We start from the raw sequence: 21,035 nt of genomic DNA, 5'->3' as shown, positions 1-21,035 counted from the left end.
CTTTAAACTGTATTCCACAAATATTTCAGCTTGGTGAAAATTCTTTAAACCATTATAGATTGCATGCAGTTCCCTGCAGACTTGGTGGAGTTCTCAGTCTCCCTATTGTTTTGGTTCTTTGTTTTCTATTTTGTCTTTGTAGTTTGACTCAGGGGGAAATACTTCAGCTAGACAGTGTTGCTGTACTATTCTTACAAAAAAATAAAGACATAAAAAAAAAAAATATATATATATATATATATATATATATATATATTCTATTGTGTGCTTCAAACAAAAAAAACTTGCTATTAGTAAAAGATGACCATTGTTGGTCATCTGATAATGTTAGTTACCTTTCTTGCTAATCCTGTGATTTCAATACTCTGCAATATTGGCCCGGAACAAAAATGTAATTAAGGATCTCTGACTTCACAATGCTGGTCTCCTGATAATGTTGTCACCTTTCTAGTGGATCTTGAGGCTTAAATACCACTGGCCTAGAACAAGAGCGCAGGTAAGGCCTTCTGACCTTCCTAATCTGTAACTTGTTTTGGGTCAGTAACCAGTGGGTCAGCATATCAGTCATCTGGCAATTGTAAATTACTTCTGCCCCATGTCTCTTCCTTTGAAGACAGGGTTTAAATTTCAAAATTAACTCTGGGAAAAAGTTTTTAAAAAGTTCCCTGAGCAGGACTGCTGTACTACTCCCTTCCTAGTGCTATGCCTTGCAGTAATTCTTTTCCACCACAAGATGCCCTTAGTCTTTTGGTTAAATGACACCAAGTATTATTTAACCTGGAAGACTTAGGCTATATTGTGACGTCATTAAATTGACCCTTAAGGGGGAGTCACCAGGGTCCTTCAAAAATAAAACGGGGTAAAAGCAGAAATAGTAACACACATATAAAACTAAACTATAAAAGATACATACCTGTTCAGAGAATTCATTGAAGGGAATAATAGGACCGTTGTGGAATACAGGGTAATAAAATACATAGGCAAGCATTGATGGAAAGGTGTGGTTATCTCCCTGTTGCCCACTGTATTCTAGGCAAAAACTGGTGTAAAAAAGGCAGCGAACAGTAAGCGTAAACTGCAGAAGATAGTACTCATTTTCAGTGTCGTACCAGCCGCGCTGCAACACAAAAAAAGGTCATTAGTTTCATGTGATTCCAGCTTTACATTAATATAGTCAGGTCTATAACCCCAAGTGGTATACGTCCCCTAAAAGACAACTAAATAATACAAATAAAAAATTGTTACCAAGACGGTTCTTTATTGCAGAAAAAGCAGGCGATGTTTCTCCTGTAATAAAATAAGCTTACATGCCTGATTGCAATTTTCTTCCCGGTGTCGGACCTTCAGCCATTTTAATTGACCAGGACAGGATGATATAACTCCCACGCATGTACACAGTAGTTCATTCAACCCCAGCATATCCCAGCATCACATAATGAAATGAGCATGTGCAGCTCAGTGCATTTTTAGCGAAACATTGCGAACAGGCAGGTAAATATGTTTTATTGAAGGTGACACATTGCCCTCCTGCAATATAAGTCCTACCTGCTCACAATTTTCCATTGTGTAAAATCCACTTTACCCTCCTATACCATAGACACAGTAGTAAGATGAGAAATCCTATCTTGGCCTGTTGGAATTAGTGTTACCTTTGGGGAATTCCTCTTAACTCTTTAGCTAGTGTCATCTATAAAATATTAGATTTTGAAATGAACATTTTTTTTTAGGATGACAGTAGGTGAGAGTGAATCTCTTCATTTGTTATGTGTGCTGTATTAAAGAATTTTATCAGTTTCTAGTCCAGTGTTCTCCCCAGCCCATTTCTGTTGGGTGCACCACCCAGCACTTTTCAGTAACCACACGGCTGGTTTTGGGTGAAAAGAGTTTGGTCACAATAGAAGGGCCACCACCCACCTACAATTTCCTCCCACCCAAACAAATTCTGGGTTGGAAGTCTTTCTCATCTCTATTCAAATCATTCAAATATTCTTTTTTTAAAAAGTTACCTTTTGGGGTATAGAAATATCATAACATTTGGGTGTTGCTTTTCTCTTAAAAAGTATGTAAAAGCCTTTCCATTGTTTGCATATGAGAAAATTAAAAGAGGAAAGAAAAAGAGTGGTGTCCTGATAGGCTTACGTTATTTGTATTTAAATATTAACAAGCAAACAATACATTGTGGTATGATCCACCTAATAAACTTTACAAGGTCACAAAGCCTTATAGAGTCCTTTAGTAGAAACTGCTTGTAAAGTGCAGGGTTTCCTCCAATTAGTCCTAGACCTGCGGTTCCCAAGGTCCGCAGGAGAATTTTCGTGGTCCGCGGCTGTGGCCAGTGCGGCCCTCTGTGGGGTCAGGAGAAGGACCCAGCTGGGGGGGGGGGGCGTACTGCCAAAGCCGCAGGCTATTTCCCCTGTATGGATCGCAGGCTCAAGGCGGTGGGCGGGTTGTGTCTGTGAAAGAAGAGTGGGCAGGTTCTGACATCATGATGTCACTCGTGGGGAAGTTTCTTCCCCTTTGAGTGTCACACGACTCCCTGCACATGCTCGGTTTGGAGTCTGTAAATTTAGTGGTCTGTGAGGTCCAAAAGCTTGGCGATCACTGTCCCAGACTAAAAATAAAAAAGCGTAGCATATAAATGTTGTTATGTAATGTAGGTAGCAAACACACACAAAATTGTTTTGTTCAAGTAATCAAAACATTGCAAACTAGCAATAAAAAATCTCATCGTGAGAAGCACGTCGGAAGAGGGTTTGGAGCAAAACTGCTACATTAGAGTCTGAATTGCTAGTCGTCATTGGGAGAGCTATGAATTCTAAGGTATCATAAAACTCAACAACATAATGTCGAGGCATTCAATACCAAAAAAGAATTTGCCTTGTGCAACAGAGCAAAACAGTAAATAAAGTACAAGATAAGATAAGATACTGAAGAAATTCTGTATCATAGAATAGCCAGCACGAAATGTTAACCTCAATCCATCTAATAAAATGCTATGGTTTAAAACCCCTCTTCGGGGAAATTTAAATTTACCTATGCAGTTGGGTCCCTCCTAATACTGTATGGCCTAAATGTGTCAACTATCAGCTATCAACCTAATCTTTTCCATGCAATTAGTTCCTCAAAGCTGCTTCTCTTGCCCAGCTAATTGCAGCTCTCCAACTTCACATTCACATTATGTCATCCGTGACTGACACTGACGGTCCACCCAGGAGCGTCCAAAAGCAGAGGAATTTGCCAGCTGACGTGAGTATTAGGGTATTTATTTGTACTTATTTATTTACCCCCTAGACAAACAAGCATTAAATTTATGCAGTTCAGGGAGATGGGTAAAAGCTAGACAGTGTTGTCACAATTTATTGTGCACAATTTTGGCCACCAGTAGATGGCACTGTGCCTGTATGTAAAGTGTGTGCGTGTCTAGCTCAGATAGCAAGTTTGTTACACAATTGACATGAGGACACAGTGCCATCAACTGGTGTTACCACAGTATAAACTGAGATTCTTTTTTGTAAGGAATTACGATGGGAAAAACAAATTTGTTTTTTAAAGTAAAGGCATTTTCAAAAAGAAGCTTACCTGGATATTTTCAACAGTCTCATTATGCAACATCAGAAGCATGAGGGCAGAGCTCAGCCAGATGAGAAGAGGAATCTTTATCTGTGCTATCATATAAAATATAAAAGTGTTCAGGAAAATGGTCGCCAGGCCTTTTGTTCCCAGTACACACCAGCAGGAAGCAATGCCATAACACATCAGGAACCACAAGTGATGCTGTAAAGAAAAGCAATTCATTAGCTATAACACATAAATATGCTGTAAATGAAAAATAGGTCCATTCAAAGAAGGTAGAGGAATCTGTGAAAAGCTGCAAAGTCAAATTAAGGCAAAATTGCAGTGTCACTATAAAGTGGTCACACCGATACCCCCCTCCATCACAGCTAGCACCAAAGTCTCTAGTGCAGAATGCTAGAGGAAATTGTGAAGACCCCCTCTCCTTACTTTCCGGCTCTGCTCATCTCCCTTGTAGCAACTCAGAGGCTCTGCTCTCCTTTCTAGCAGTGACTGGGCAGCTACGCTCCCCATCCTAGTTGTGATTTAGCAGCTGGTAGTCACTCACCAACTTAGCTATACCTGTTCACCCCTTCCAGCAGTGACTTGCCAGCTCAGCTTTTCTTGTTTCCCCATCCTAGAAGTGAGTCCACAGGTTAGATTGCCCCGCTCACCCTCACAGCAGTGATATGACATCTCACTTGTCTCTTCTCTCAAGCATAAAGTACTCCACAGTGCCTACAGGTAAATTGGTCAGTGAGACCTTCTTTCATATTATTTTAAAGGTTGTTAGGAATATGTGAATAATTAAATATCAATAAGCTCATGAATATGATTAAGCTTTACCAATGATCTACCAAGGTTAAAATGACATAAAATATAAATATCTATATATATATATATATACACACACACAATATATATAAATACACAAACACACACACACAAATTGATAAGTTCTGCATATCAGTTTTACTACCTGGAACAAAAGCTTCTGAAACCTATATATAGATATTGCTATAGATTTTGACATAGATATTGCAGCCGTGCACCATAAAACTGTGCTAGTGAACATTTTATGTGATATTATCTGCTGACAGAGAGATTTAGGCAATAAAGTACCCTATTGTCTCCTGTGGTAATAACATAATTTAATGTGTATCTCCAATCAAGACAGCACACTTCATTGTAAAACACATTTAAAGAAACTACAATGCTGGAAGCAAAACAGGTTGATATGTTTCAGGCTTGATTTGTTTTTCTCTTCCTTTGGGATTGCTAAGGCCTGGTATATGCATGCATTAAATGGGTGTTTGCTGGTTTTTCCCCTGCCTCTTTACTTTTTAGTACCAGACTGTACATACTACAACAGATAGCTCAGAATATACTGGTATAAAGCTTTCTCTTTACATTGAAAAGGGGAACCATGTCTGGCCTGCAAACATTCTGTCTGCAAACTCCAGATCTGCATGTTAGCATGCTAAGGCTGTGTTTTTGTCTTCCTACCTTCCTGGATTCAATAATACTGCCACATATTGGAGAGTTCGACTTTCCTTGGAATATAGGAAAGCGGATTCTTACTGGCATAAGGGATAACTACCTAGTATTCTGAAGAACTATAATTCATTAATCCAGGAAAATTAAAATGAATGAGTGGATGTTAAATACCCTTAGCCATGTGAACAGCAACATTTGGTTCATGTGGTAAGATTGTCTGTCTGATGAAGCGGATTGTTTCCGTGAAGCGTGTTACCTCATGTGGGTTAATACTGCTTGACACCGGTTGTGGAGACTTACTCACATAATTCTGAATTGTTAACAAACTTTTTTATGGGAACTTTTTAACCTAATAAAATTGTTAAGTTTTATACAATATATTTTGTTTGGTTCCTGAACTACTTCCTCTGTGTATGTGAGAATTATTAGATGGTTTTTATTAGTAATATTGTAGTGGAACTATTCTTTGTAGTCTATCATTCATAATTTTCCCATACAAATATGCCAACCATGTCTGGCCATATTGGACATATTGGATATTGTAGATCCATCCATTTCACCTCTGGGCAGCCCAGTCTATTAGGAGAGTGTTCAACAGCAGGCAGGGATTCAGGCTAAAGCCACATGCATGGAACAAAATTCTGCATGTGTATATGAGACCTCTGGTAATGGTTTCTCCATGGTGAAACATCAGGAGTGGTCAGCTGTTACATTTTACACATTCTAAATGAAAATCTTAAGGTGTACTTAAGTTCCAACAAAAAATTCTCCTTTTTGATATCATTTGCCCCATTTAATATACACTTGGAATCATTTTCTTATGACATATCAAAGCAAAAAAACTGATATCGTGTCTGCAATTTAGAACTGTGCTGTGTCCTATATACACCTCTTGTTATTATCCCAAAGAGCCATCCTAGTTACTATCTTGGATGTACACAACATCAGGTAATTCTCACCTGATACGAACAGTTGGGCCCGTCTAAGGTTGGGTACACATGAGCAATAATTGCTGTTGAAAAAGATCTTTCACCATCCTTTCCAACAACAAAAGACTGCACAATGCATGAATAAGTGCTGCACATACAGCGCTGTTCTGCTCTATGGAGAGGGGAGAGGGTAAAGACAAAGCAGCACCCCACTGCGCTCTCTCCCCTTCACTTTCATTGCGGTCGTTCCTCATTCGTCATCCATAGATGCGCCAGGACAGTCGTCAAAATGACGTCGGACAAGCGCTGTACATACCCTAGATTCTCGTCCTTAGGGGTTTATCAGACGAGAATCATCTGATGTGTGTACCTAGCCGAAGACGAGAATCTGACGTGTACAGCAGGCTCTGTATTGTTCAAAGATCTGTCTTCATGATTCCACCAACAACCACAATACAAGTCAAGAGAGAACAGCACAGCTCCTCCTCCCTTATTCATAAAACAGGATAGAATTGTGTGTACAGTGCTCATTGACTTATCTATCACTCTATTGTCGCTGGAAATGATCAGAAAAGATTGTTTCCAGTGACAAATATTGAATGTGTGTACATTGCCTTAGACAGTGGGATGATTAGCTGTAATATTGTGATCAGAGTGTAGGTGGGGGAGTTCAAAGGTAAATTAGGAGACCAGGGGGATTATTTTTTATAGACAAAGTGTGGTTGTCCCCCACTAATAAACTTTAATCCAATAAAACCATTTATGATTTCAGCATAGAAAATATAGAAAAAGACAAAAAAGTGAAAGATAACATTTGCACAACTGCCTGATTTGCTCAAATTTATTAAAGGAACTAGGCTGCTGAATACTTTAATCACAACGCTCATCAAACCATCATTATGATCCATTATTCTAGTCATTCCATTACTTTAAAGAATATATGAATAGAAGAAAATAAAAAGATACCTACACAGATGATTAGTCCAAAAATTAAACATGCAATGATAACTCCGGGGCATACTAACCTGCTTTCTTTTCCTTGTAATAATGCCCCTGTAATAATTACTTTGTCTTCCACTTGTTCAGGTTTTGAAATTGGTTTTCTTGTTTTCAATTAACCTTTTTCTTTGCGATTTATATTTGTTTTTGCTTTTTATGTGATTTCAGCTGCAAGGTATGAAGCTCTACAGATACAACTGCAATCACTTCCTGCTTTTTAGCACAATTATAAGTGCATTCAGAATACAGACAGGTTCAGGTCCCCAAATGGTAATGACTGGTAGGAGTCTATAATGCCTGGACAATGAACATTTGCAACTAACAACAATATACACTTAAGTTCCACTTTTAAAAATTATTCGATCAGGAAGGTCATTGTCGCAATAAAGGACAGGCAATGTCCATTCTGCAATAATACATGGATCTTAGTGCAGTTAAAATAAACTTAAACAAATATGTTGGTAGTTGCAATATTTTAATTTGCCACAATATTGCATTTTGTTTTATACAGACTTTAATGGTTTCTGACTTTCAGCAGTCCTTAAAAGACACTTGGTGCTGGCTGGGTAAGGCTATGTACACACCTCAGATGATTCTCGTCCGATAATCACCTCAGGGCTAGTATCAGACGAGAATCTGGCGTGTGTACAGCGCTCGTCAGATGTCGTTCGTTGGATCCATGAAGGACAGTAATACAAGTGAAGGGAAGAGAGTGCAGTGTGGTGCAGCTCCATCGTTCTCTCCCCTCCCCTCTCTATAGAGCAGAACGGTGCTGTATGCACAGCGCTCGTTTAGGCATCTTTCAGTCTTTTTTGTGAAAGATCCTTTCCAACAACAAAAATCTAACATGTGTACATAGCCTAACCGTCAAAACGAAATCCTTGTAGATGCAATGCACTAACCTCAGGAACCAATGCATGCCCTTGCAATGTAGGTCTTAATATTAAATAGCAGCTCTTGGGCTAAGCTTTTGCCATCTTGTTGGCCAATAAGCGAATAGTTACATTTGTGTGTGACAACACAGGGCAATATACCTGTGGTGTGATGCGGTTATATTCACTCTTTGCATATATAATGCATCGTAGTATACTGAAATATTAAAAAAGGCATGCATGTTTTTTGTTGTGACCTGTTACACAATTCATGTAAATGACTGCAATAATGCACGTACATTGATGCAGTCTCAGATGGAGACCAAAAATACTGTTCTAGACAGAGCAAAGAGTAGAACTTTTTTGGGCCTTCTCTTTTGCAGCACTTTGGGTTTATCGTATTTAAACTTTATGGTGCATTCACTTTAAACATAAATAGAATAGAAAGCCAACAAAAGTCACAGACAGCCCGGCTGGTAATCAAAGACGCAAAGGTTAAAAACAAGAAATTGTTTAAAGGTATTTCTAGTGCAGTAACAAAATGTGTACTATAAAAATGCTTTTACTTTACACACTTTGTCACCACTTAGCCTTTTCCCAATTATACTGAATGAAAAGTATGTGCATGTCAGAACGAGCAAATACCTCAACATCAGTATGATACATTGCTTGGTAAAAGCCTTAAAATAACCCCCCCCCCCCCCCATACCCCTCCGATCACACTTCATGTGTCAGTCTGCTTTTGTATCTCAACACAAAAATAAAAAAAATTGAAGTGGTTACTTAATATATTAGGACAGATGTTTGATTTCTATAGCAATTATTTTTTAAAAATCCATTTCAGGATAGCTGGGTCACCAAGTAGTCCCATGATAGTCTATCCCCTCCAGGAAAGCTTTAATAAATAAGGCCCAATGAGAGAGTAAATCACCCAAATGGGGACACAGGAATTACATCAGGAATTAGGATGTTGTGACTAGCACAACCCCAGTGGAAGGATTTTTCTCTATTCTTGTTCCTGTGACAACATTTTGAATAATCTCCTAATATACAGATGGTAATGGTCACTATTACACAAAGAGAGGTAGAACCTTCCCAGCAGAGACACACATTGCAATAGAAATCATTACATATACTTTAAAGCAAACCTGTAAGGTATATTACTAAACATTTGTTTCCAGGAAAGGCTAGAAATTGAGAACAGGTATATAACCAGCATGTTCATTATCTCTTATATTAGTTACATAAATCCAAGGACCTCATGAGCCTGCTATGCTAACACAGCTTTACCCCTCCAACTCCCTAAAGAAGCTTGAGGCTGATTATCATGAAAATATTTGTTATGTTATTTCAGCTGAACGAGAGCAGCGATTGGTCACAGCTCCTCACTGGATCGCCGTCTACTTTAACAAAGATTATATGACTAAAGCCTCAACATCTGGTCACACAATCAGCTCAGTTTCAGTTTATCCTCCTCCTTCCCCTATATTCCCAGAGGGAAAACTAAACCCTTTAGTAATCCCCAAGCCCTACATTAATGGAAGAAAAATATTTACATACCTTTCTGAAAAAAATTCTGGAAAACTGTGAAATCGCCAAATGCCCCAGCATTAGCCATAACAGCCGTGAGTGAGCCCATTCCATCCAGAAATTCCACTCAAAGTCTGACACATCCTACATAGGAAGAAAAATATTAATTACAAAATACTGTTTTTCAATATCACATTTAATTTTATTAACTGTTTGCCAAATGGATCATATTTTAAGTCATCTTCTTACACACAACATCATCGTTCACACATATTTACAAATGCACACCTGTAATTTGTGTACATAAAAAATCCTTATCCACACACAAACTTCTAATGTTAATATATATATTAGATACAGGAGATCATGGAAACTGCTCGGAAAGTAATGTATGTAAGGAAGGAAATGGAAACAGCTCAGTAATATCTATAGGAGAGGACATGGACACTGCTTATTAAGTAATGTCTTTAAAAGAAGATATAGACACTACTCAATAAGTGATGTCTGCGAGCGAGAACATGGATACTGCTCAACCTCTGGAGGAAAGGATATGGAAAATTCTCAATGAACATAGTCTGTAGTAGAGGGCAGGATCACAATACAGTAAGTAATGTATGTAGAGGAGGAAATAGATGCTACTGAGTGATCAATATCTGTAGGAGAGGACATGGACACAGCTCCGTAATATCTGTAGGAGAGGACATGGACACTACTGTAGTCTTCTTCATGGGTAAATAAGGCATCCCCATGAAAATAAGCCCTAGAGCATATTTTGGCCTTCAAAAAAAAATAAGACAGTGTCTTATCATCGGGGAAACAGGGTAGCAATGAGGACATGAACACTGTTCATTTGGAAATGTCTCTAGATGAGGACGTGGATGCTGCTCAGTAAGCCATGTCTGAAGAGGAGAACATTTTGAAATTGCTGAGTAGAGGAAGACATGGATATTGTAAACAGAAGTATATCTCTGAAGCGGTGACACTGTTGAACAAACAAGGCCTTTGTAGAGAAAAACTGATACTGTAGGCAGGTCTTTATTGCAGAAACTAAATGATTTGTCCCTTTAGCAATAAAACCAACTTATCTGACTATTTACAATCTTCTGTTGAATGTACAGGTACATTCAACAGAAACGAGCTGTGCATGAGCGGCTTTGTGTATAATCCCAGCATACCCAGCACTGGAAATAAATGAACCCCTCTGTGCATGGAGAGAGTTGTGTCAGGCATGGGCAAACTACAGCCCTCAGGCCATATACGGCTCGTTGGGCTTTTTAATCGGGCCATTAAATATTGATACCAGATTGTCCACTGGCAAAAAATGGTGACCAACTGTAACTGAATGTAAGTTTTCTTTTACATTGAGGTAATGGCTTTTACAGGTAACTTATATCAGTTCATACAAACACTCTCCATCCATCTGATTCCTGCCAAGCCCATCACTCAAATTTTAAAACTCATTGTGACCACTGAGCCAAAAAGTTTGCTCACCACTAGGTTCTATTATTCTAGGCTCTGAAAACCTATGCTAGTCAAATAATAAAAGGGTGTTAATTAGATATACCTGCAATTAAATACAGAGACACTACACATGACAAGAAGGCCTTGCTAATATGAGCGTACAATCTATTTTTTAATTTTCTTAGGAAAACATTTGAGAACTAGCAATATATTTGCATTGGTTACAAGTGCTGGTAGAGCCTCTTTGTTACCATTACCAAAGGCTGCCTGTTTAATGTTTAATGCTCTTAAGATTCTTTTAAAGAATAACAGTTTTTGTACATTATATTTGCACAAAGTTGTTGTCTTAAAAACATTTATTGTAAAGTTTATACGTGACTATGTGTTAAGAAAGCAAGCTGAGCTTTAAAAAGAATTCCACTACTGCCTACATGCTTGTTGGCACCCCATCAGGAAAAATAAGTTGAATCATATTGCTGTATATATAATCTGATCTCCTGCTATTCTATTCTGCTTCATTTTTCACATGTAGTTTTTTTTTTAAGCCTGTAGGTAGCTGTTCTTTTTTAAGCCACCTGAAAGTTGTAAAATGGTAAATCAAAAATATTTTCTAAAGCACACATTAGTCCTACTTAAATATATCATATGGGAAATGACTTAGGTTGATTCTGGGTAACAAGAAAAAACAGGCATCCCATTTTATTGCACATTAGTATGTCCTAGTTTCTGGTCAGAAGGGGCAAAATGTCTTCGATACCAAGGTATTGCCTTGAAAAAATAGAAGTGACATCATCAAGGTGCTGCATTTAACCTGTGGGGGGCGGAGCTATGGGAGGGACCATTAGATTCCACCCACTGCAGACTCCTGCAGGATACCTTTTACTACTCTGAAAACTGAAAGCTATTGGATTACCAGGATTACCGACCTTGGTTCTAACCCTTCCCCCAATTACCCCCCCAAAATAAAACTATGCAATAAGTCTAATAAAAACAAAAATATAAATGATTGCTTTATATGTAACTCCTGCATACACCAATGATCAGGTTCATTGACAAATAATGAAAAATGGTCCTACAAAAACAAACTCATAAAAATACCCTCCAAACAACTTTAAAAGGCTAACGTGAAAACAAAAGCCGGCTCCATCTCTTTATATTGTGGTGTCACCCCGCCAGATCCCGCCATGATCTCCATATACTGGCATGTCACCACTCTGTTATATTTTATATACAACTGGCTGATTACCCGGCATTGCCAAGGTATTTATTAGTTGCAATCTTATATTACACAGGAAAAGGAATCAATTAAAGCTATAGTGATTTTCTTGTTTATGGTGTTGCTTCATTTTTTTGATTGCACTCGGCCAATTGCCTTACGTTTTCTCGAAGGTATTATTACAGGCCAGAAATATGTAAAAGAGTCCAAAAAAAGTAAAATGTAAAAAATCTAAAATGTAAAACTATAAGCATAAGGCACACTGTCACTGATCAATATATATATACACATACATACATACATGCAAATACAGTGCACTCACACGAGTCGACTTATATATCTAGCAAGTTTGGTTAAAATGTCTTGACTTGTTTCCTAGTGATCACATAAATACATTCCAATATAGCTCTGTCATATAGCACAGCGCTGTACAGAGATGACTGGTGCATTCTTAGTCTTATGAATAACTCCATGCATTTTTGAGTGATGGTAAAACACATACATACATCCAAAAACACTGAGCTAGACCCATCAGTCTCTGTAAAGAGGAGATGACCTCCTAATGTCCCCCCACAGTCACACGCTATTATTAAACATTTATACACCTCTGACATATACCACAGCGCTGTACAAAGATCAGAGCTGTCATATGTCTAGCATGTTTGGTTCAAATGTTTCTATGTTTCCGAGTGATGGTGCATATAGCAAGTTTGGATGAAATATCTCCATGTGTTTCCTAGTAATGACATACACACATCCAAATATAGCTCTGACATATAGTACAGCGGTGTACAAAGATGACTGCTGCACTCACATGGGTCTCAGTAGTATGTATGGCAAGTTTAGTTGAAATGTCTCCATGCGTTTTCGAGTGATGGTAGACAATACATATAACATACGTACATACATACACCTCTATATATATATATATATATATATATATATATTTACATACATATATCTGATTATATATATATATATATATATATATATATATATATAAATATATATAGATGCCTTCCTTTAATTGGGATTTCACTCTCCTTATCGGCTCTATATTTTGGGGTGTCACCTATCAGTAACTGTGTGCATTTCAGTGTCAGTTAATAGCCAACTGTCAGTTTGATGTGATGAAAGCCCCATAGCAAGGCTGGAGCAGCCACAGCAGTTTAATAATTGTGGCAGATGATTGGTTGAATCTTAAGGCAACACAGTGAAAAAGCTTATCAATGAGCCTATCAACCTTAAATCAGCACTGTGAAACCATAGCAACACAGCTGATCAGTTAGCCCCCTGTGACGGGTGAAGCAACCACCGAAGTTGAAAAATGGTGGTTGATGATTGGTTGAGTTTCAAGCCAGCACTGTGACCCATAGCAACAAAGTTTATCAGTGAGCCCTCTGTGATGATTGGAGCAACCACAGCAGTTGAATAATGGTGGTTGATGATTGGCTGAATTTCAAGCCAGCACTGTGACCCATAGCAAAAAAAGCCTATCAGTGAGCCCTCTGTGAGGATTGGAGCAACCACAGCAGTAAAACAAAGGTGGCTGATGATTGGTTGAATCTTAGGGCAACACAGTGAAAAAGCATAAGCCAAAGACTCAGTGCATAAGCCAAAAGCATAAGCCAAAGACTCAGTGAGAACTCTGTGATGGAAAAAGCAACCACAGCAGTTGAGTAATGGTGGTTGATGATTGGTTGAATTTCAAGCCAGCACCGTGACCCATAGCAACAAAGCTTATCAGTGAGCCCTCTGTGATCATTGGAGCAACCACAGCAGTTGAGTAATGGTGGTTGATGATTGGTTGAATTTCAAGCCAGCACTGTGACCCATAGCAACAAAGCTTATCAGTGAGCCCTCTGTGATGATTGGTTGGAATCACAGCAAGCCCTGTGATATCCAGGTCTATAAATAGCAGTGATTGCTGAGGAAAGGTCATTCGTTGGCTGTTGGTCGGCGGATTCCGTTGCTTTGCAAAAAGCTGCTCTTATCGATTGCCTTGTATTTCAAAGCACTCGATCCCTAGCGATTTGCATTGATTGCCTTTTTCCTTGATAGCGATCGCCAAGTTGCGATTTCTGTCTTTGGATTTTCTTGTAGTGATTACTCACCACCAATTGGTGATCACTACTGCCCTTCACCTACAGTGACCGACATTTCAATTGGATTCAGAAAGACCAGAATCCTGTAACATGTCTCCTGTACTGTCGGTCCTAATTCTGATCCTCTTTTGGGGGATCTTCCCAGCAGGAGGCAAACAAACAGAGAAAACAGGACAAACCCTCAAGGAACAACAGGAAGCCTTCACAAAGAAAATGGAGGAGATCATGGAACAACTGTACCGCAAGGCTGAAACTGAGGCCATGAGAACAAATTCTGGCACAGTGCTAAACCAATTCTTCATCCTTGTGCTCATCCTCATTGCGGTTAACAAAGGACTGGACTGCTTCAGATTTTACTGGCATGGCGAGGAGGAGGCCGTACAGAGCAGGGGCCCTCCCAATGATATGGATGCCAAAGACTGGAAGCAGAAGATGTATGATTGGCTCCAGTCAGAGGACTTCCAGTGGCTCATCAGTGTGCTACTGCTAGCAAATATCGCAGTGATCCTCAAAGACTTTGATCTACTGTGATCATCTGCGGATAACACTCGAATAATACTGCTCTGTGCAGCAGGTTGGAATGGTGGGGAATGGGGCGGGAAACAACAGGGTAGAGATGGGATGTGAAGGGTGGGTTGGGGGTTCCGGGGGCCTCCCAACCCAACTCCCTTCTGGGGTGGGTGGGTGGGTGGGTGGGTTGGGGGGTCCGGGGGCCCCCTAAACCCTCCCAACTTCACCTTACCTAATACACCATCTCTATCTCTAGGCAGCCATTACCAACACTGCATTGATTACAGAAAAAGAGGAATCTAATAAAGATGGTGATTGCCATCAAGTGTTAATCACTACTACCTTTAATCTATAGTGACTGGCTTTATTTTCCATCTAGAAAGACTAATGCTCTAAATACTGTATTGATACAGTAAATACTAAATACTGATTTCCTAAGAACGTTCACACAAAGACACCAATTTATATATTGAGGAACATAAAAAAACAAAATCATATATAAAAAAAAATAGCTACATAGCTAGAAAAATGTGCAATCTTTACTAATGTTCCCAATGTAATTACTTATAAGTGGCTCAAGTCACAAAAGCAGGTTCCGTCGTGGCCCACTTATTTTTTCGAGCTCCATCTATGACATTAGAGTACTAATGAAAGTACCACACTTCAATCATCTGTCATCGGTACTGGGCCATATTGCGGCTGCCAATCTGACAGTGAAACCAAGCAAATATCAGATTGGCATGACTCAAGTCCAGTACCTGGGGCATTAGGTAGGAAATGGCATCCCGAGACTTGAGACAAGGAGGTTGAGGCCATAATGGTCTGGCCTACCCCCAAAATCAAGAAACGGGTTGTGTCAATCTTGAGGATTGCAGCCTACTATAGGAAGTTTGTACCTCACTATTGCGCCCTGGCAAAGCCCTGGACTGACCTAACACAGAAAAAAATGACCCAGAACAGTGATTTCATTCTTCTGGGCCATCCTTTTTAGTGTTAGGTCAGTGCAGGGCTTGGCCAGGGTACTAAAGTGAGGTACAAACATGCCAGTGCTCCAATTTTTCTAGCCTCAAGCTTCAACTGCTGGTGCATCTTCCTTTGGCTAAGGAGCAGTACTAAGCAGGTGGATCATGTGGAAGATGAACATTCAATAAATATATATAATACAATTATATATATTATATAAAGATTTCTTTGTATTGGAGCTTTTTTGATTGCACTCGGCCAATTGCCTTACGGTTTCGTGAAGACATTATTACAGGCCAGAAATTTGAGTCATAAGTCTAGCAATTTTGGTTTTATGTCTTCCTAGATATGACATACACACATACATACAGTTAGGTCCATAAATATTTGAACAGAGACAACTTTTTTCTAATTTTGGTTCTGTACATTACTACAATTCATTTTAAAAGAAACAACTCAGATGCAGTTGAACTGCAGACTTTCAGCTATAGTTCAGTTGGTTTAACAAAAAGATAGCATAAAAATATGAGGAACAGCCTTTTTTTACACAATCACTTAATTTGAGGGGCTCAAAAGTAATTGGACAATTAACTCAAAGGCTAAAAGGCTATATCATGGGCTGGTGTGGGCAATTCCTTTGTTATGCCATTATCAATTAAGCAGATAAAAGGCCTGCAGGTTTTATCTGCTTAATTGATAATGGGGGGGGGGTGCTTGTATGTGGAAGATTCCACAAAAACTCGTAAAGCTCAGGGGACGTATAAAAATTTTCTGTAGTAAGACAATACCCTTGGTTCACCAAAGGCTCAATAAGAGTTAGCACAGAAGATGTTGCCACTCCAAAGGAACTAAATCTGGGATCAAATTTTTTGCCTTTGCCTGTATATATGTCAGAGTTCCAGATATATCCAGATTTGGATTCACACAGCATAAAAGACTTGATCCCAAACCGTGCCCTCTTGGACGCTATGTACTGCACCCAGCTCAGTCTCCCTTTATATGACATCAAACTTTCATCCACACTAATGTCCCTTTCTGGCACATAGCAGGTTTTGAAGCTGCTGATAATCATTTTATAAACATCCCAAATTTTTTTTAGCTTGGGGGCACGATGGGTGGTCTCATCAAAATCATCATGGTTTGTAAAATGTAAAAATTTCATGGTTAGAGAAAATCAATATTCAGGCATAACCGTGCCAAAAAAAGGGGTGGCAAGCAGTTTGTTGGTGGACCATACCACTTCTGCAGGGGTTTCCCCACCACCCCCTGGAGAATAACAAGGCCCAGAAAAAGCCAAATATCTTTTTGGGTGACCGGTTCCCATTTCCGGGTTCTGGACAAGCTTGCATGTGGAGCAGCCAACTGTTGCGCTTCATATCTGTTTGTCTCTTCAACTATTTTCTGAATGACTTCGCCATTCTGAAATAGCTCCAGGTAGGCCGGTGGGTTGTGCTCACAGTGCACCTTCAGGCCAGGCACGCCAGTAAATGGAAACCTAGGGGGTGCAGGCTGGGGCTGATGGGTGTCAATCGCACACCAGGTACGCACATCACTAACCTCCATAGAATCACTTTCACTTGTGGTCTCGGACTCCGATGACAGGTCTCCAAGAGCTCCATCACTATCAGTGGACTACACAAGTGACTCTAGATCGTCCTCCCTGTCTGTGAGCTGTTCCAACACATATTGGGTGGATAGATGCCTTCTGGAGCTTGAAGCCATAGCAGGGGTCAGGCAGGCGGTGATGTCCGGGTCCAGGCAGAGGTCACGGGTAGGCGGCAGGCAGAGATGTCGGAGTCCAGGCAGAGGTCAAAGCAGGCAGCAGACGGTCAAAATTAGGCAAAAATCAGCAAAGGTAAGAGAAGACACAGTGTTACACACTAGCCATGCAGGTATAACTGGTAATTTTTAAAACTTTGATTGTGTATTTATTCGTGTTTGTTTTGTATTATTTTGTATTTGATTGGATACGGGAGTTTTTATCCAATCCAATACAAAATGTGAATTTGAATTTCCCAGGTAAATAATTTGTATTTATTTTATATTATTTTGTACTGGATTATATACAGGAGTTTGAATTCAATCCAATACAAAATGAGAGTTTGAATTTGAATTTCCCGCTGACGGGCACACGCGCAGACGACGTCATCAGGGATCGCGGAGGGACACGTACACGCAATGCGAACAGAGAAGAGAAGAAGAAGCTGGCGGAGAAGACAGGCACCCGACGCCGGGAGAACGATGCTGGAACAAACAGAACACGGGATGATCACAGCGGGACCAGGTAAGAGATGGCTTTTAACCACCTGAGAAAAGTTCCGGTTTAACACTTTTTGCAAGTGTTTTTTACACCGAATCAAGGTCGGGTTTAACGGCCGGGTGGTTAAGCTGCAAAACTGCACTGGTGAACTCGGCAATGCCAAAAGACCTGGACGTCCACAGAAGACAACAGTGGTGGATGATAGCAGAATCATGGTGAAGCCAACCAAGTGAACAACACTCCAGGAAGTAGGCCAAGTATCCAATTTTACCATAAAGAGAAGACTGCATGAAAGTAAATACAGAGGGTGCACTGCAAGGTGCAAGCCATTCATAAGCCTCAAGAATAGAAAGGCTAGATAGACTTTGCTAAAAAAAAATCTAAAAAAGCCAGCACAGTTCTGGAAAAACATTCTTTGGACAGATGAAACCAAGATCAACCTTTACCAGAATGATGGCAAGAAAAAAGTATGGAGAAGGCGTGGAACAGCTCATGACCCAAAGCATAGCACATTATCTGTAAAACATGGCGGAGGCAGTGTGATGGCTTGGGTGTGCATGGCTGCCATGGCACTGGGACACTAGTGTTTATCCATGATGTGACACAGGACAGAATCAGCCGAATGAGTTCTGAGGTGTTCAGAGACATACTGTCTGCTCAAATCCAGTTAAATGCAGTGACATTGATTGGGAGGCATTTCATAATACAGATGGACAATGACCCAAAACATACAGCCAAAGCAACCCAGGAGTTTATTAAAGCAAAGAAGTGGAATATTCTTGAATGGCCAAGTCAGCGACCTGATCTGAGCCCAAATGAGCATGCATTTTCACTTGTTGAAGACTAGACTTTGGACAGAAAGGCCCACAAACAAACAGCAACTGAAATCTGCTACAGTAAAGGCCTGGCAGAGCATTAAAAAGGAGGAAACCCAGCATCTGGTGATGTCCATGGGTTCAAGACTACACGCTGTCATTGCCGGCAAAGAGTTTTCAACCAAGTATTAGAAATAAACATTTTATTTTCAGCTTTTTAATTTGTCCTTTTGAGCTCATAAAATTAACTGATTGTGTTAAAGGCTTTAGTTCCTCATATTTTTATGCAATCGTTTTGTTCAACCCACTGAATTAAAGCTGAATTATAGCTGAAAGTCTGCAGTTCAACTGCATCTGAGTTGTTTCATTTAAAATTAGAAATAAGTTGTTTCTGTCAAAATATTTATGGACCTAACTGTACATACATCCAAATATAGCTCTGACATAAAGCACAGCGCTGTACAAAGATGACTGGTGCACTCACATGAGTCTCACTAATATGTATAGCAAGTTTGGTTGAAATGTCTCCATGCGTTTTCGAGTGATGGTGGAACATACACACATACATACACACACATACATACATACAATTTTATATATAGATTTATATAGCTCTGACATATACCATAGTGCTGTACAATGAAGCTAGTACCATCAGTCTCTGTACACTCTAATGTCCCCCCACAGTCACACACTATTATTATACACTTAGATGCCTCCGACATATACAAGAGCGCTGTACAAAGATCACCGGTGTCATATGTCTAGCAGTTTGGTTCAATTGTTTCTGTTTCCGAGTGATGGTGGCACATAGCAAGTTTGGTTGAAATATCTCCATGTGTTCCCTAGTGATGACATGCACACATACAAATATAGCTCTGACATATAGCACAGCGCTGTTTAAAGATGACTGCTTATATGTCAGAGCTTTATATATATATATATATATATATATATATAAAAAAAAAATCAGATGGATGTATCTAAATATTTACTACATACATCCGATTTTATATATATATATATATATATATATATATATAGATGCCCGCACTGTCATTTCAGTGTCAGTTAATAGCCAACTGTCAGTTTGATGATGAAAGCCCCATAGCAAGGCTGGAGCAGCCACAGCAGTTTAATAATTGTGGCAGATGATTGGTTGAATCTTAAGGCAACACAGTAAAAAAGCTTATCAGTGAGCCATCTGTGATAATTGGCACAACCACATTAGTTCAATAATGGCAGCTCATCATTGGTTGAATCTTAAATCAGCACTGTGACATCATAGCAACACAGCTGATCAGTGAGCCCCCTGTGACGGGTGAAGCAACCACCGAAGTTGAATAATGGTGGTTGATGATTGGTTGAATTTCAAGCCAGCACTATGACAGCATACCGGTAGCAACACGGTGAGCCCCCTGTGAAGATTGGAGCAACCATAGCAATTAAACAAAGGTGGCTCATGATTGGTTGAATCTTAGGGCAACACAGTGAAAAAGCTTATCAGTGAGAACTCTGTGATGGAAAAAGAAACCACAGCAGTTGAATAATGGTGGCTGATGATTGGTTGAATTTCAAGCCAGCACCGTGACCCATAGCAACAAAGCTTATCAGTGAGCCCTCTGCGATCACTGGAGCAACCACAGCAGTTGAGTATTGGTGGTTGATGATTGGTTGAATTTCAAGCCAGCACTGTGACCCATAGCAACAAAGCTTATCAGTGAGCCCTATGTGATGATTGGAGCAACCAGAGCAGTTGAGTAATGGTGGTCGATGATTGGTTGAATTTCAAGCCATCACCGTGACCCATAGCAACAAAGCTTAACAGTGAGCCCTCTGTGATCATTGGAGCAACCACAGCAGTTGAGTAATGGTGGTTGATGATTGGTTGAATTTCAAGCCAGCACTGTGACCCATAGCAACAAAGCTTATCAGTGAGCCCTCTGTGATGATTGGTTGGAATCACAGCAAGCCCTGTGATATCCAGGTCTATAAATAGCAGTGATTGCTGAGGAAAGGTCATTCGTTGGCTGTTGGTCGGCGGATTCCGTTGCTTTGCAAAAAGCTGCTCTTATCGATTGCCTTGTATTTCAAAGCACTCGATCCCTAGCGATTTGCATTGATTGCCTTTTTCCTTGATAGCGATCGCCAAGTTGCGATTTCTGTCTTTGGATTTTCTTGTAGTGATTACTCACCACCAATTGGTGATCACTACTGCCCTTCACCTACAGTGACCGACATTTCAATTGGATTCAGAAAGACCAGAATCCTGTAACATGTCTCCTGTACTGTCGGTCCTAATTCTGATCCTCTTTTGGGGGATCTT

General features: G+C 39.8%; 1 protein-coding gene across 3 annotated transcripts in view; it reads right to left on the bottom strand.

The window, feature by feature from the left end:
• The window catches only part of HHAT (hedgehog acyltransferase), a 181,966-nt gene that overhangs the window by 146,391 nt on the left and 14,540 nt on the right, over positions 1-21,035 (bottom strand). For all 3 annotated transcript variants that reach the window (XM_072409814.1, XM_072409815.1, XM_072409816.1), the window contains exons 4-6: positions 9,410-9,523; positions 3,580-3,774; positions 914-1,117 (exon numbers count right to left, since the gene is read on the bottom strand). In XM_072409814.1, the coding sequence (XP_072265915.1) occupies positions 914-1,117; positions 3,580-3,774; positions 9,410-9,523 (513 nt within the window). The remainder of the gene's footprint in view (positions 1-913; positions 1,118-3,579; positions 3,775-9,409; positions 9,524-21,035) is intronic.

Source organism: Pyxicephalus adspersus, chromosome 4 (assembly GCF_032062135.1).
Source record: "Pyxicephalus adspersus chromosome 4, UCB_Pads_2.0, whole genome shotgun sequence".
Classification (NCBI taxonomy): domain Eukaryota; kingdom Metazoa; phylum Chordata; class Amphibia; order Anura; family Pyxicephalidae; genus Pyxicephalus; species Pyxicephalus adspersus.
This window is presented reverse-complemented; position numbering and strand designations above follow the sequence as displayed.